At 42.0% G+C, this 18,434-nt stretch overlaps 1 protein-coding gene across 1 annotated transcript in view; it reads right to left on the bottom strand.

Annotated features, from left to right (window-relative positions):
* The window catches only part of astn1 (astrotactin 1), a 208,475-nt gene that overhangs the window by 67,949 nt on the left and 122,092 nt on the right, over window positions 1-18,434 (bottom strand). Inside the window, exons 17-18 of the mRNA XM_076293301.1 lie at window positions 12,213-12,317; window positions 10,086-10,274 (exon numbers count right to left, since the gene is read on the bottom strand). Coding sequence (XP_076149416.1) covers window positions 10,086-10,274; window positions 12,213-12,317 — 294 coding nt within the window. The remainder of the gene's footprint in view (window positions 1-10,085; window positions 10,275-12,212; window positions 12,318-18,434) is intronic.

Below are 18,434 nucleotides of genomic sequence, written 5' to 3'. Positions count from 1 at the left end.
AGAAATAAAATGTTAAATACACCAATTTAAATATGATAAATAGTAAAGAACATTCAATCAACACATTTTTTATTTTCTTATTGTGCTAGTGTTATTGTTGTCGTTTGTTTTTTGGTTCAATGAAGAAGTGCTCTGCACTAGTTGTAGTTGTCTAAGGACTGCTATGAACTACCTCCGAGACTGCTATTAACTAGTTTTAGTGACTCATGAGATACTGGTCATATAATATATGCAGAGCTGTCTCCTTGGCACCACTATCCGAAGATGAAACCACTTACATCCCGCGGAGCCATAACTGTCACATGGAGCATGCTGAGAAAAAGACAGAGCTGTAAATCACTGGTGTCATGGTGTCATGACGCTCGCCTCTTTCCAACCATATGGCTGATGGGCGGCTGTCACATCGGTGATTGGTGCGCTGACGGACATGTCTGTGCTGGCACCAGACATGACCGTGGCGGGCAGAGCCAGGAGCCTGGATCTCGCGTGCCTGTTCCCGTGGCTGTTTAGTGCGTCATTAAAAAGCACAGTGATGAAGATGAGGCTTCCATACAGTTTAACACGGATAGGGATGCCATTATTTACGGGAGATTTAGGATTACTTTAGTCATATTCAACATATGTTGTGTTATTTTAACATTAAAACATACATGTTGGATACTGAGCTGTAGCTGACTCAACATGCAAAATGATTGATTCAGTCGTTTAGATTTTAGTTACTCACTGCTTTAGTCACTGTTCACAAGTAGGCTTAGGTGTGTGCATTTAACTTACTCAGCTATAAATCTCAACAAACTTAATAGCCATACATCTATGAGATTGATATTTTGAATGCCGAGGGCAAACAGCATGTCTGGAGACAGAACAGTGTCCACGCTGGCTGGAGTCTAATTTGCATGCAGTGCTGCGCCTTCACTACAGTGTTGGCCAAGATGTAACCTGCCAAAGTATAAATGAGAAGTGATGGAGCCCCATCTCCCTTTGCAAACAGGGTAAACTTGCGCTACATCATCCCTCATAATTCAATAAGAGGAGTTAATGAGACTCTACAGTGGCATCTCAAGCTCTCTTATCCCTAAAGCAAACGCAGCTCCCGCGCCCCGCTCTGGACCTGGTGCAGACACGCAGAGCTGCACTACCCACACTGACCTACAGGGGGCAATTGTGCTGCACAGAATAGTCTGTGGGGTGGTCAAGAGGAGGATAGAGGAGAAGAGAAATGTTTCATTCTTTACAGCTCTCCCTTTTTTAATTCGTCTTCATTTCATTCCCAGCACATACGCATGCAAACATTCACACACACACACACACACACACACACACACACACACACAGAAAGATGTGCACACGCACACCTGTGCTCACACAATGTATATAGAACACACACTCACACACTTTAACTTCCTGCATATTGCAAAATGCATCTATGTTTTTACTGCTTGGTCCTAATTAGGACATCCATCCTGTGGTTGAAGTCAAAGACAGTCACTTTAAATTTGACAGGCAAATTAGCCTGGCTAATTAAGATGGAATTACAGAGGGTGCTCTTGCTGATTGACTCCTTATAACATGAAACAAAATAAATATGTCCATCCACTAAGTACTGTCCACCCATTTCATGATCGATCTATCTATCTATCTATCTATCTATCTATCTATCTATCTATATATATATATATGCTGTCAAACTGTCAGAGAGAATTAACAGATATCTATCTATCTATCTATCTATCTATCTATCTATCTATATATATATATATATATATATCTGTTAATTCTCTCTGACAGTTTGATACATATTGATTCAACAGAATATTTTGACTCCATATTTGAACATTAAGGTCCTGAGGTCTACATACTTGAATATCAGTACATGCAGTTTCTATCTTGCTGTCATGCATAATATGCGTATGCATGAAGGGCATATTCAGACATGCACACACATATACTCATGCACTCCTGTTGGAATACATTGTAATGCACACATGGTGTTGGGAATGCATTTTAATGCAGGCATAAAGAATAGCTTTTTCATTTTGTCCTAGCACCCTCAGCAGATTTTACATAAATGTACTAACCTGAGGAGACACTAGTGGTTCATTGAATTAAGCCAGGCTCTGATATCTCACAGTGTATCACACAGAGCCTACGTCAGTAGTTTAATGGGTGCCTTCCGCATGTGAAAGTAATGTCAACTTGCAGCTGAGGACCTAATTTTCGAATTAGAGCATCATGCTGTGTGTATGGGTACAGACAGGATATCTCCAAACAGACCCTCACAGATCTACACAGATAGCCTCTCCGACTGCTGGACAAGACCAACAGATGCCTTAACAACACACACAAAAGGGCTGATCATATCTTTTTTTTAATGAAATTTAAAATGATCTGTACCCCAAAATATACTTTAATTTTTCACAGGCTATTTTCCAAATAGACTAGAGATATGCCGACCTTTAATAGCTCAAATAAAGTAGTGATTTCTTTGTGGTTTAATCTTATATCCCGATTTCAAATTTAGGCATTTCTTTTTTCCCCCTTGCAAAAGAAGGCAGGGGAAAAAATCCATTTCCTCAGACAAAGCACTAAACCAACAGCTCATAGATCAGTGTCAGCCAATCAGAGCGCTGGATTGCGTTGATAAGGCATTCCGCAAAGTAGCCGTGGACTTGATGAAAAGCCTGAAGCGTGGCTCTCATCACTCTTAATTTACGCTAGCTACCAAAGCCACACGGCCCAGTTAACACCACCATGCCACGGCCCTCCCCTACGCATCAAGGCACAACACAACAACAACAACAACAATAAAAACACAAACACATTAATATGCACAAAGAAATGATAACGTATAGGCACACACACACACACACACACACACACACACACACACACACACACTCACACACCTGATTCTCAGCCATACATATTAGGGCTTATTCTCCCTACATGCACCAGTTCTTTGCCTTTGTATTTGTTTTGAGATGCCATATCATTGCATGACCTAGAAGGCCTTTGCTTAAGAGAGGATTCAGTGGAGTAGCTCATCCTCCCATTCCTGCACACCAAGCATTTCCACAAGAGACAAAAGATGCAATTGAATTCTCCAACACTCCAAAATGAAAAGACAGATATATAGGCCAGTAAGTGCAGAGTCTGTGGGCAAGTGTGGCGGAGTTCTATTTGAAAGTGTGAGCATTGATTACCAAAACAACAAAATCAATTACATTATGCAAAGTGGATTGGATATGCCACAAAAATGCATTCCAACATTCTAACCATGGCTAGGGAAATATTCCAAAATCGGGTTATGATTGCTATCCTGTGCTGCTGTACTGCAGCACGTCAATTCATTTGACTGGTAATGCAATAAGGTCATTAAAAAGGCTATTAAAATCAGACATTTTAATATTCCATGCTGATGAAAACTGAAATAAAAGCTCTCTGCCCCAACACTATTTAGCATCCTGAAATGTTGTACACAGCTAGTCAAAAACCTGCCCATGTATGTAAACTTCACAGTTCACGTTCTGAGGCACCTTGAACAGTTTGGTTTATTTTTAAGTCACCGGTCACTTTTTAAGACTAGACAAGACCATATGGACAAGTTAGTTGTCTTGTCCATTTGACAGTTAGATTTTCAATGCTGTGTTATGATTTTGCCTATTTGTGGTGATTTGCAGTTTGGGGAAATTGTGTGTACAGTTTTGTGTGTAAGCAGTTGAAAAAAACTGTAATATTAAATCATATTTGCACATCTATTATATAATTATATAATTTTACTCTGAGAATATTTAAGTGCTGGGAATATTTGTTGATGTGTGCTAATTTATGTAAACAAGAAGGTTATGATACAGTGAACAGCCCATTCCTCATAAAATCCCATGGATCAAAAAAAGGCAATGATGCATGATGTAGGCCTAGCATGATCAGTAATTAAACAGGACTGAGGGGCACTGAGAGATTACTGGGCTGTGAGCTGGCACGCTTCTAAGAGGAGCCTGAGGACGATGACGAATGGGAGGCAAAAGCTTTTTCCATAAACTACGGACTTTGTAGATATGGGCCTCAAACACAGCTCTGATGGCTCTATGGAGAGCCTGCTATTTGTGTCACATGACCCCATTAAATGATGCTGAAGAGTTTCTCATGAGTACAGGAAATCTCCTTCAAAAATGCTTTCATTTTTTTTTTTTTTTTGAAGAGACACCAAATGCTGTAGAGGAACTCCATCTCCACCGCCTCCCCCTTTTCTGCAGAACCCAAAGAGGGCTTAATCATCCAGTCATATTTTTGCATTAGCAGTAGATATGCTTCAGACGGAAAATCAGTTTAGCTCATCTTTTAAAATCTAAAGCTACAATAAAGGAAGTCAACCAGAGAGACTGATAGTTGAGCGTGAGAGGGAGGGATGGGGAGAGAAAGAGGGGGGGGCAGAAAAGAGAAAGAGAGAGAGAGAGAGAATGCAATCCAGAAATACTCAGGCTGCCAGATGCTGTAGCACGGACAAGACTCTGTTCACTACAAGTTTAGAAGGTGTCACGAGACAACACCCCCCACTCCCCCCGTTGAAGGACAAGCAGCCCTGTGCATTACTCCAAATTACCTCTGGACAAAGGAGAAGACCTCAAACGAACGTCTGCCACACAAACCTTCCCCTCTTCCCAGGTGGCGCGACTAACAAGATCAACAGGGACATGGCGACGTTGAGATATTTCTTGCGGTTTGAAATAAATTTAGCTCAGTTTCCTTACGAGACTGACCTCAAAACACTCCTTAACATGCTGAACTGCACGTTAGCCTTTTTTCCCCATTCAGGCTGAATATACAAACTGATGAGCCATGAAGCTACAGACACAGAATTTAGAACAATTCCATCTGCCTCATAGATAATTACAATGGATTGGTTGGGAATTCTGATTGTTTGCCATTAAATGTTTCACTGCGGTCAACCATGCATACAAACTGTGAATATCATCTTCATGCCTAGGCGCTTAACATTATGTGTGCATCCCCTTCTATCATGCTGCACAACTGCTGCGTTGGAGATATGAGGACCTACAGCTAGTGCTGAGTAGTAGAGATGCGTATTAGGCAGTCCTGACATGGGCACCAGATTAAAATATGTGCATACAGCATATTTAAGGCCAATACCTTCAGCATGATGAGCTGAAAGATAGCTCCTAAAATTACCATTTTGCGGAACCAGCTACGTAACAGTGGTGGTATGGGGACATTTTCTTTTCCAGCAGAGCCAAAGCATTCTGACTACTAAGACAGCCCGACCAAATCTAATGATCAGACTTTTAGAGCTACCTGAGTTGTGGCAAAAGAAGATAGGGTGTCATTGTGTGAGTTAAGATGACAGACAAACTGACAGAACTTAAGAGACAGGGAGCTGTGTAGCTTAATCTTACATTGTCAGGCTGCCAGTGCAAAATGTCACATCACAAAAGAAAATCAGTAATTTTAACACATTAGGTAGGTGACTCATCTAAAAGCTTCATGACAAACTTGTGTTCATTTTCTAGTAATTGCTACAAGTTATATGTACTGTATCAACAAATGAAATACGACACCTAGCCCTCACAATTAACTCTTAGGCCTAATCAATGGAGGGAGTATTCTCATGATTTTAAGAAAGCTGTTACTGTAATAAATATATGACATTATATCTATGACTCTCTTACAGTCTCTCAAGTGCGCGTGTTGTTAAAGGCTACTGAATCTACCCTTAAACCAATAGAGGAACACAGCACTGAAATTCTGAATTCATTACTCAGTACAAAATGGCTACATCAAATATCTAAAATGGGCCTTTATCATTTTTCCTTTATCAAGTCATTTTCAAGTTTTATTCAAACCCAGGCATGAGTGAGAGAAAGAGGAAAAATATATCTCATACAAATGAGAATGTTCGTGTCAGTCTTAATTGTAATGCAGAGGTTATTTATATTTGACAAGTGTGATGCAAACTCTCCTTCACCCACCTACCTTCTGCTGTGTCTCTCTTACTGATGACATGTTCCTGACTAAAGACATCTGCCTTTCTCTCTCTCACCCTCTCTCACACACACACACACACACACACACACACACACACACACACACACACACACACACACACACACACACACACACACACACACACACACACCCTCACACCTCTTTTCCTCTGCTTTTCTCTCCCACTGCACATGCCCTCCTCATGAGCTCCTGTGCAGGCCTGTGAGCACACAGGAGCCTCCGAGGCATCTGGAGAGGGAGGGAGCCCAGGTGAAGGTGAAGAGTGGGCTCTGTGATGACGGCCGAGGCCAAAGGGAGCACAGCGCTCTCCTCAATTTCTCTTCTCCCCATCCTCTCTCTCTCTCTCTCTCTCTCTCGCTCTGTCTATCTCACAAACACACACACACCTCTTTTTCTCTACTCCTCTCTCTCTCTCTTTCTTCCTGTGCTCTACTTTCACCTTCCATCTCCTGTTCTCTCCTTCCATCTCCTCTCCTCTCCTCTCTCCTCACCTCTCCATCCCGGCTCCCCTCCATGCCAGCATCATATCAGGCTTAAGAGAGATCCGCTGTCTCTTTAGTCTCCCCATGACCTTAATTCAAGCCTGGGGCAAAGGAGAGCAAGTCTCTCTGTTTTTACCTCTCCCTCTTCATCTCTCTCTCTCTCTCTCTCTCTCTCTCTCTCTCTGTCTTCCCCCTCATGTTCTCGGGCAAGCGTGTCCAGCAAGGCAGCTCTGTCCTGCTCAGTCGTTGCCCTCTGACCCTGCTGTCAGGAGAACTGTGTTAGAGAGGAGAGGATGAGCAGAGAGAAACAGAGGGGCGATTTTCGAGAAGAAACACACACTCTACAGTGGAGGTACTTCAGCCGTCAACTCCACGGGAGAGAGAGGAGAGGATTTTCCATGTGTTTATATACAACCTAGCTGTTTGCCTTGAAATTGACTTGTTTTTATTTACGAGCATGAAGGAACCCTGTGTCAAATGAACCGCTGCAGATTTATGTGGAGAAAACATGTTCCACAGCTGAACTGTTTTGACCATAGACTGTATATAGAACAGTCTATGGTTTTGACGAGACATATCGCCAAAGAGGAATGTATACTCAGACATGTCAAGCACAATGTCTTATTGATCAAAGAGGACAACATAGAATGAGAAACTACAACTGATGCACTACAAATGATACTCAGAAAGCAATGACAAAGTCCCCGTCAGCAAACTGATACAGCTTCTCACTGAGGTCAGTTTTATAACTAATATTCTGGACTGGATCTTAAGAATAACAAAACAAAACAAAGAAAAATAGATAAATACTAATAAACCACATACCTACAAAAAAAAAAACAAAAAAAAAAACAATGCAGCATCTGATGCAGTTTTATTTAAGCTCTAAAAACACAGAGTCTAAATCAAAGCACAATGGCCAGCAACTTCCCCTTCTATCCCTAACAGCCATCTGAGCTTTGTTTTTACCTTAACATCTTTCATAACAGGTGACTAAGTACCCATTATTCCTCATGAGCTTATCTGCTGTCTTTCTCAATAAGAGGCACCAGGTCACCATCTTATGTAATGACTGGATGCTGTTCTTCTGGCTCAAGTGTGTGCAATTGCAGGGGAGAGTGGGAGATTTCTGTAGCAATAGCAAAGGTCACCACACTCTTGAATAGGCTTTGGTGTGGTCTTATAGGTGCTATTCAAAAAGAGACGGGAGTGTATACTGAATTAATTTTATAGACACTATCCCAGTTTGCAGTGTCTCCCAAACTTTGCAGTTGCAGTCTTTCCCAAACTTTGTAAATGTACAGTACACTTCCAAAATCTCAACACGTTTAGACTTGGGTCAGGCTTGCCTTTTACTCATAGACATTATTATGATAAGAAAACTAAAAGTCCTCTACCTCAATTTGCATAAACCACTTACAACTGAAGGCAAGTCACCTGTGGTAAGCAGATACAGTAGTTCACTTTCTTTGATATGCATGCCAATCTTGCCAAAAATCGCTTCTCTTATTTTACACTTATTTTAATGGGCTGTGTTAGCATATTTTTTAGTCTTCTTACCATGCATTAGTCAAGTTTCCATTATGTCCGTCTAGATTCCCAGATTAACATGCATAAATCACCAGCAGGCATTTACCCTGTAAAAATGCAAAAATTATTAGCCAACACACGCCCCAAGCCCAGAGGGGCTCTTGTATTTTGGGGTGCGGGTGTGTACATGGATCAGCAAACTCTCCTGTGGTCTCATTATCCGTACCCAAAGAGCAGGACCTTTCTCCAAGACACTGGAGAAATGAAGAGAATTTCCTGTCACTTCAGTATTCTGTGGATGCAGCTCTTTCACATCGGTCTCTCTGACCTGAGTGTGAATGGCATGCAAGCAGCGCCTGTCCACCATTTAAAGACTTGAAACTTCAGCTGTCACAGACTGATGCAGGATGACAGATACAACCAAATATTTGCCCAAGGTTTTCCAAAGCCCACTGCATTGCTGTGCATTTAATAATGTAATTGTGGCACATGGCCGTGGCAAAGAGACTGGTGCACACAATGAAGAATAATGGCAATCTCAGGTGGGCTGGGAGAACTCAATCACTTCAGAGAATCCATCAGAGCCGGCGCATGTTCCAGTGAAAGGCGAGGCGTGGTGCCCTTGGTCGATTCAAGCACAGGAAACAATGGGGCTGGGCTTAGTGGACTGAAACGCTGTGAGGAGAGGGGTCATTACTTATCCGCTTTTGTCTAAGACGAGAAAAACAACAGCAACGCCAAAAGACTGATTGCTTGGCCAGGGCAAATGTTCAGTAAACTTCACAACCAGAGAAAGGGACTGAGGATTTTCACTTCCACGTCTTTCAGCGCTGAGATCTGATAATACAGAACAGTCTCTTGGACAATGGAATAATTTGTCATTTATCGTGAGTGCCTGTCCTACTACTGTTCACAGAAACAAAAAGCAGAGGGGCGCTGGGACCCAGAAGGCATGGCACCAACATGGTATGGAGTATGTTTTGCCAGGCAGCCTGCTGTTGCTGTGCATGTGGAGGGTAAATTCTGCTTATATCCGATATCGGCATTCACGTTCCTATTTTAAGACGAACAATCTCACCCAAGAAAGAAATTTCTCTTTCTGTCTCATTAGGGACTTCACAGTCTAGGCTGCCTACAAAGTAAACACCTTACGTGGGAGGTGAGAGTGGAGACCAGCGGGTATTTCATGTGATGGAGGAGTCTTGTGGAGGAGCTAGTTCACACGACTGCTGTAGCCGCCTGTGTAGATTATTGAATGCGCCTGACATTATGCCCTTATCACTCAGAATATAGTTTGATTTTTTAAAGATATCTTTTTAAGCCTTTATTGACAATATAGTGTAGCGTGTAGAGAGAGGGCTCGGAAAATTACCTCAGGCCGAATTTGGAACCTGGGTCTCCATGGGCACCAGACCCAAATGTACTATGGGATGCTGATGCTACCGCTGTGCTACAGCTCCCCTGTTGGGGCACCATTTTATTTATTTATTTTTGTCCTGACCTTGTCCGTTGGCCACAGCCTGCTTTGTTTTTCTAACTACGGCGTGTGGAAATGAGAGGCAACTGGCCCAGATTTGCCGGTCAGCTGACCAGCTGAGTCGGCCCCTGACATCTGCGCAGGGGCCCTCTATCTCTCCTCTGCGCTCCTCTCTTCCGCTCTGCCTCTACCTGCGGAACAGCTGTGGCAGGCCTCCCTGGGGAAAGGTGTTGTCTCAGGCTGCCATTGCCAGTGTACAAACATGGCATACGCGCAAAACAGCATTTCAAGCCGTGGCAAATGGAAGCACAGAACAGCATTTTGTCAAGGTGGGTGGAGAGGAGCGCGGGGGGGGGGGGGGGAGAAAATTACTATTTGTTGTTCAAAACAGAAAAACAAACTTTTTGAGTCTTATTTGCTTTGTGACCTTTTCTTGAGACTTGAAGCTGTAGGTGGGCGAACCAAAACCTGAAAATGTACCACCATTGTTGGAGGTAAACAATGCCCATGCTTTCTTCCGTCTAGCGTGGACAATCAGACACATTTGAGATTGGCTTTCATTTTCCATTTACCTTTGCTGATGTCCTGGTACTCCAGCCAAAGCTGCCTTTGGACTTGTTTGTTTGGATACCAGATGGTGCAGGACTCCTCGAACCCGTAGACAGCCTCCTGGATGAAGTGGTTCCCGAACTCCTTCAGGATGGAAACAAAGTCACTGCGGAGAGTGGCTCCGTCCAGTGAGTGAATGGCTGAACTGAAGGCTGGAGACACGCAGAGAGAGAAAGGGAAAGAGAGCATTCAGATAGTGGAAACAGGCTTGTTTTCTACCGAGGCAAATGGAACTGCACTATAAAGGGGATAAAACCAGAGTGAGCAGCACTGGAAAATAGACTGTCACATTAAACTTTACCTTTCATTTCACAGGTTTATCGGAAAATAAAACCCAACAGAAGTGAATAAAATATCAGAGCTCCCACGTTTTATATACACAACAATATGTTGCAATTTGACAGAATTTGTTGATCTGTATGACTAAAATATTAAATGATACAACTATCATGATTTCAAAAGCACAGCATACTGTACATATATAATCATACTCCAAAGCCTGCTTATAGTCCTACCTGTGCACACTAGTGTTCTTTGGCTTTTCATGTTATTTATATCTTTGGAAAACACTGGACATGCTGTAGAGTACATTAAAGTGTGCCATTATCAGAGGAGAGCGCTGACATTAATATCCCGTCTGCAGTAACCTCCACCCCCACGCCTGTTCTGCACTGCAACCCGCAAAAGAGAAGCGCACCCAAAACAACTCTTTATGAAAAATGGCGCTTTGATATCTGGGCTAAGGATCGGTAAACTCCAACTTATGCTCTGCCACATGAAAAATGAAGACTTCAAATGCTAATAGGAAGGAAGTGGCTGGAGAATCGGCAGGCAAATGATGATAGGAGAACTGAATTCTAAACAGGGCAGACACTAGCATTTTCATTTCAGTTGCGTACGATATAGTAACTCACACTGTATGTTTCAATCAGATGTGTTTGTTACGTTGGACTGCTCACACTCCAAGACATCTATTCATTATGACGTCTTATAATTGGACATTGTGAGCCTGCACAAACTACAGTATATGACACATTGGACAGGAATCCGGACCGAGTTTGTCGGACCAGATTGATTCTGGGCTAAAACCGCTAAAAAATCGCACATATCTGTTTGGCTTAAGCCGCATCCAAATAATTTCTATTTAACCAACATTCCTTTTTAAGTCCACATTCAGTGTGTGTCATCCAATTCTGATGGAAATTCCAGTCTATCTAGTCAACGGCAATAGACAGTCAACCTTTGCTGGCTTCGGCATCTTATTTTCAGGGCCCTACCGCATGTAAACACTGCCTACTCTAGAATATGTCTTTGTTCTTCACCATGTGGTATTTCCAAAGAGATGTCAGTATAATAGCTTTTCTTTTCAATGACATGTAGTGTTAAAGTCCACTAAATGGCTAACAGCTTTTCACAATGAATCGCTGAAAAATTCACTGACAAATGCAAGGGCCTTGGTAGATAAGCTGAACAAAGAGGAATAACAGTGAGTCAGGCATCTCAGGACTAATATGAGAATCCCCTTTTGAGGCTGAAGGCATAAAGCACTAAAGCAAAATAAAATATGATATATCACACAGGTGGTATATATACACAATTAACACTGGACTCTATCCATCTGTGTTCCTAGATCATTTACTTTAGAGAATACATCCAACTCAAGGTCCTTTAGAGAAAAGAAACCTCCAGAAGAAGTCCAGTGAATAGAACTTTTACTCTCTCTGCAGACAGACCCCAGCGCTCCTGAGAATGCAACCTTTCCCCAGAATAAAAAAAAGAAGAAAAAAAAAGAAAAAAAAAACATATCGCAGTGGTGGTCTTATTTTATGACGACTATATGGCAGGCCTGGGCAGATTCCAGAAGCCGTATGAGAATATCAGCCCAGCAGACCATAAAAAGAGACGGAGCAGAGCTGAGGCGCGCTCAGTGGTGCAAATTCAGGATGTCAGCCACAGGTCTAAAGTTCCTCTAAATGTCATCAGCCTCCCTCTCTTTGCTCGCCGTGTAGGCGCCGCCTGAACTAAAGCACCCTGCCGAGCCGTGCAGCTCTGCGGGGGAAATGGAGGGAAAACTTCCCGTAATGATTTACCTTGGGAGAGCACCCACTGATTCAGCTTGACGTGGTACAGGATGGATCTCAGTCTCCAGTGCTGAACAAGAGGATAGCCAGTGACCTCACTGTAGTTCACCATTCCTGAAAGAGAAAACATATAGCAACATTTTAACTTTCCATTATTAAATAGATTTTAAAGACCTTAAGGTTAGCATATAGTTGCTAAGTGGCCTTAGGTACTGGGTGTGAAATTAATCATAAATAAAGATGCATTTAAAAACATACTTAATACTGCAGGCTTCATAGCAACATAATTCCCTTAATTAATAAACAGTTTTTATTCAACGTCTGGAGTACATTGTGCTTAAGGGCATTTCAAATAAACTGAGACCAATGGGAATCTATATTTGTCATCAAATCACCAAAGATGTCCTTAAATCTGTTCTGACAACAGCTAGAGTGAAGAAAATAGAATGACAGCAGCTGCCTTTTCAACAGAGAATAATCTAATCTCAACAAATAAACAACATATTGATCAAACATCTTCAGCATGGACATCAAGATAGCACATTTTATAAACAAAACAAAGACAGTGAAAAAATAACACTTTCCCAGCATTATTTGTCTGTGTTCTATCCTTTATGGCAAGAATCCTGCCATATACAGAATACTGGTACACTCTGGCTGATGCCTGCTATTTCTTGCCATTTGACCATGTAATCACAAACCAATATCAAATACCCCAAAAGTAATAAGTGACAGGTCGCTCTGTTTAGGGATAACAGATTATTAATGACATACAAAGCATTATAAATGTGTGTGTAAATGAAATGTGTTTGGGGCATGCATCATTCATCAGCCTCATCTCTGTAACGGATGGCAGCCATCAGGACTTCACCCGAGGTTGTGTTCCCAGTTAGAATCGCTCATATCGCCGTGTATGTAAAAGCAGGGCTCAGCCATCAATCACCTCGTCTCCTATAGCAACTGTCAGCCACCTGGCGCTGCGAGAGGAATCGTAGCCATATATCAATCCCACCTGTTTTCATGTTTAACATATCAGGCGGATGTCAACACACCAAACATCACAGCAAACACTACTCAAGCCTTGTGTTTGTAGACTCGTGACAGAACAATGTGACAAATTTAGAATAATAAAACAGATTATGTTGCTTACAATGTGAAACAGTCACTGTTTATTATTCCATTGACATACATGGGAGCATCCTCCGCGGTCATGCCAACATGTTACATTGTTTTATTTCAGTGTCACATCAGCATATCTAAGGCCACGATGACAACATGACGTGACACACATTAAGTTAGCAGAGTGCTATTTGGAATAAGCCCATATCGTCCTCATTACCACACATCTAGTTACCAGATAATGGTCTGCATTCAGATGCAGGGACAAGAAACATCACAATGATACTACTTACAACTGTTTACAATTTTACACAAAGCAGCAGCACCAGCCAAAGAACGACACTGGGATTGTGCATTCTCCAGGAGCTGATTACAGAAATAATGGCATGAAATCAAACTTAGCCCCTAACCAAGCCCCCCAGAATACAATTATTAAAAGGGCAGAACATTACAGTGATTTTGTATGATACCACACATATATTTCTTGTAAACATCAAGCAACTTTGGGGAAAACACATAGCTTCGTTTTTCCCCATGTCTGCGCGAGAAACAAAAGAGAAAAATAGTCTACATAAAAGAAAAACTCACATTGCTCAGCTCTATGTGAACACATCAAGTGATTCCAAAGAGCTACTGTCCTAAAGGTAAGATTAAGATAACACACATATGCATATATGAGTGTGTATACATACAGTATATGTAAATATATATATTACATCTCCCTTCTTCTACATCTTTTAAATACACCTCACTTTGTGAGACTGACGTGATGTACAAATCAAACATGCCGAATAGGCCCTACATGTGCTGCTCATGCAGTATCTTCAGTTTCACAGTGACTCTTACTTTTATCTGGCCAAACAGGGGACTATCCCAGCGCTCCACCCCCCACCCCAGTAGAACGTGTGCGACTCAGTGCAGTCTGTGTCAGTTTTAAAATGAATAACAAGCCCCAAACGTAGGGAGTGCACAGCCTGCATTCCTACTCTTTTTTTCTCAGCACAAAATCCTGAGCTTCAGAAGGCCTTGTCTTCTCAGAACCACCCCCCCCCCCCCCCCCCGTCGCTTTGCCACTGACTGACAGAATGATTAATATGAGCGAACTTCACATCACAAACACGAGTTCAGAGGCTTCAGTCACTTCTCTGGCCCTCTGCGTTGGGCCTTTTGGTGGTGGCATGAACATATGAACATATGCAGCATCCAGGAGAGAAAAAAACAAGAAGAAGAAGAGGATCAGATAAAGAGAAAGAAAGAAAGAAAGAAAGAAAGAAAGAAAGAAAGAAAAAATATCTAAATTTATATAAAAAAATCAAGGACAACGAAACCCTGGCAGACACAGAGAAGAAGAACAAGATCAAACACTGCTCAAACATAATTGTGGTCACAGAGGCATGTACTGTACTGTGCAAACAGACTCTTGCATTTTTACACCCTCCCCCTCCCAACCCCCAATCTCCCAACACACCGAGAGACACATGAACACACTTCTCTCTCCTGCTCTCTCCCTCACGCACAGCAGCCGAAAGATCCCCCAAAGAGCCCATAACTCACTGTGGCATGGCCAAATCCTCCTATTTAGAATCCTCTCAGTGGAAGATTCATGACGACAACCACTGGTGGAAGCCATCTTATGGCTCATGAAACCCCATTAACAGCGAGACCTCATGTTCCATTTCACTCTTGGATGAGCTGAAGAATGGATGACTATGGGGAGAAAATGATGGAACAGGGGGGTACTAACCTCCGATGCTGTGCGCTAAGCTAATGGGAAGCCAGCGGTCGGACTGTCGGGATAACACCCTCTACACACGCGCTTTCCAGAAAGCATGAGTGTAATAGTAAGCGGAGATGAATACTGGATGACACAGTATGACCACAACAAAGAAGAGGAAAAATGTAAGTGTAGCCAGTTTGTGAAACTATCTTCAAAAATACTTAAAACCTCTCAACCATTTTCCTGTATGTCTGCACAGGAAAACTTTGGGTGGTAATCAACTTACAGTAACATAATATATATATTAAAAAGAAAACAGATTAACAGGTTAAAAAGACAAAAGAGATTAAATACAATATGCAGGACATATAAGCTATTCAAGTAAAATAATCCAAGACAGATAAAGATAAAACTAGTAGTAAGTAAAAAGAAAATGCTTAAGACAAATACAATGACCATAAACAAATATAATTTAAATACATAAGAAATAAATAAATAGAGATAGAATACCATAAACATGGATATTGTACAGAATAAAACTGACTCACACCTTAAACAAGCAGGCGGGCAGCAGATATAACATAAGAGCTGTACCACTCCTTCGATCTAAAATTATTCTATTAATTATTCCCGATGAGCCATTATTAAGCGGTAATGGCTCATCGGGGGACCAAATCCTTGATGGAGTGCGAGGAATCAAGAAATCAGAAATTTAGGCTTGAGATAGTCCATTCACAGCTTTCAATGACATCCATCATCTCTATGGCAATGGCATTCTGAACATGTGACGTACAGTATGCTCTAAGTATTTTCGGAAAAGAACATAGAGTAGAGATATTTTTAACATACAAAAAGGACAACCAACAATCACTGGCATTGTTATTCTAGTCTGTGCAACTATTCACCTATTTCCTGACTTTCCAGGTAGCCATAATCATATTTCCTCAGAGTGGCTAAACAAACTCAGGCCAGGAGCATATCAGTCTGCACAGGTCCTGTCACCAGAGATCAGAGATGAGAAGATCAGAGGTGCACAGCTCATGCACCACACCTTGACCAGAGCCCACACAAGGAACTTTTCACCTGCTCAAGTTTCACAAGGATTGATTATAAATATCATAAACAGATACAGCATGATAACATATTCAAATCCGATTATTCTAAAAATAATCCAATTTATTTGCAAGTAAATGAGAAACATAGGGCATGGGTATCGGTATAGGTTGCATATATGATGTGTGCAGGTTGTGACCGCTTATGGAATGTATGCAATGAAAGCAGGTCAGTGCCGCTGCCCAAGTAAACATGATTCATTATGGGCACTTCCAGGTTAAAGATGAGTGACCTTACAGAAGATTATTATAGATTCTGTCCTTCACATCTGAACAACACACAGTGTAGCACACTTTAAGACAAATGATGTGAAGCTATGAGTGTAGTGACAGCACTTATATCTTGGTTACCTACTACTGTTTGGTAATGTGTCACGCAACGGAGAAAAGTACAATATTTAGGGGCAACCCAAACTGACATCAATCACGGGGATCACCAGTGGCAGATGGCTGTGGAGGAGATGTCTCTGGCGAGGCCAAGGTGATTTTTTTTTATCCCCTTTTTATCCCCCAATGTTAAAGGAGGGGATCACTCGGCGGTCTCCCGACAAGGCTCTCCGCTTTAACGGTCACTGGGCCATATGCTGCCGGTTTAATTGAGAGGGACTTTGGGAGAGGGACCCTGTGTAGCCGCATGAATCACTGCCATTCAATGTCCGTCTGCCCGGTCCGCCATCCACAGGACCTCGTCGCTACGCCGCTGAGTAGCAACAGGGGGAGCCGCCTGACACTGCCAATGGACAACTGTCTGTAACGAGATTGTGGCCCATAAATCAGGTAGGGAAGTGTGTTTCCCCACGGTACTCTTTATTTTTGGTGTTCCAAAAACCACAACAAAGAAAAAAAAAACACTTGCTGGCTCAGCTGCAGTAGGTGTTTCTAGGCAGAGCCAGGCATTGTCTAGGCCACCCCTAAAGGCTTGAAGGACCCATGCTGAGGCCCCCACTGTATTAATTATCACATCTAATGTTGTCAGCTAATTAATTGACGTTTACTGCAGGAAATGGCTTCAGCAATTCAATGCAATTAATCAGTGTCAAAGAATAAATTAAAGCCCAAATGTGATTACCATTGAGGCCTACTCCTAAAATTGAATTTTAATGGGGGCAGCAGTTTTGCATGTATGCCAGAAAATTCTGTGTCTACTGTCTTGCTGAAAATATATATGTATTCCTCATTACTGCTAAGTAAATTATGCAGAAAAGCAGACAAACTACACAACATAATGACAAGGCATATGACCACCATTAATTGATGAACTCCCAACCTTGGTGAAAATGACATAAGTTTACTCATACCACAGAGCGGTCCATGATTAAATGGAAGCCCTCATGTCCTAGCCAGTGCATACCTGTATATGTACTTCTCATTCGAGACAGCCATTAACAGAGCAATTATCTCCCGAGGAAGGAAAAAGGCTTGAGTAGTAAAACAAGTTATCTGGGCATGCAGGCCCGTAAACTCTAATTGCCTGAAAAACCTAAACAATTAATTATTTCTCCAGCTGATGTCCCATATTGGTACTATAGCAGGGAAGGAGTGTTTGTGTGTGTGTGTGTGTGTGTGTGTGTGTGTGTGTGTGTGTGTGTGTGTGTGTCTGTGTGTGTACGTGTGTGTGTGTGTGCATGTGTATATGTGTGTGGGAGGGGGGCAGAGTGGATGTTTAACAAGGTTTATCCAACTGCTGAGCAATTACAGCAGGCTTGCAAATGAAATGAAGATGCACAGCAGCCAATCATCTCCCTCCATTTTTATGCGTTGACTTCTCCTGTTCTCTGAATCTAATCTCAGCTCAGAATCATATATGTGAATTGTGTACAGAACAGCAAATACAAATCTATAGAGGGCCAAATTAAATAGAAAATTGTACGGAGAAAGCCAAGGCTATGGCTACCCTTCCCACAATGACAGTGTGGTCCTTTGAGAGTACTAAATCCACTGCACTCACTGGATATTTTTGCTCTTGCTCTCAGACAGATGAGGTCAGAACATGGGAAAAAAGAACGACAGTGATACTGAAAGCTAACTTGTGGACCACCAGTCATTTACTCACAGTGTTCAAAGGATGAGCATGAAGCTGAGAGCACAGCACAAGGACAAAGTGACCTCTGCTCATCAAATGGCCAGTGAAGAGCAAGGACATTTAACTGAGACAGTAATGTCTGTTTGTTTTTTTGTTACACTACACAACACACACAAATCACAATTTGTCAATCCCATTGCAATACTTGATTATGCAAATACACCAATATATCTGTATATCTGTCAGCGTTTTGGAAATTG

The sequence above is a fragment of the Alosa pseudoharengus genome, unplaced genomic scaffold, assembly GCF_046254945.1.
Source record: "Alosa pseudoharengus isolate Yale_2024_CS ecotype anadromous, Long Island Sound unplaced genomic scaffold, YU_APseudo_1.1 YU_APseudo_1.1_scf_2, whole genome shotgun sequence".
NCBI lineage: Eukaryota > Metazoa > Chordata > Actinopteri > Clupeiformes > Clupeidae > Alosa > Alosa pseudoharengus.
This window is presented reverse-complemented; position numbering and strand designations above follow the sequence as displayed.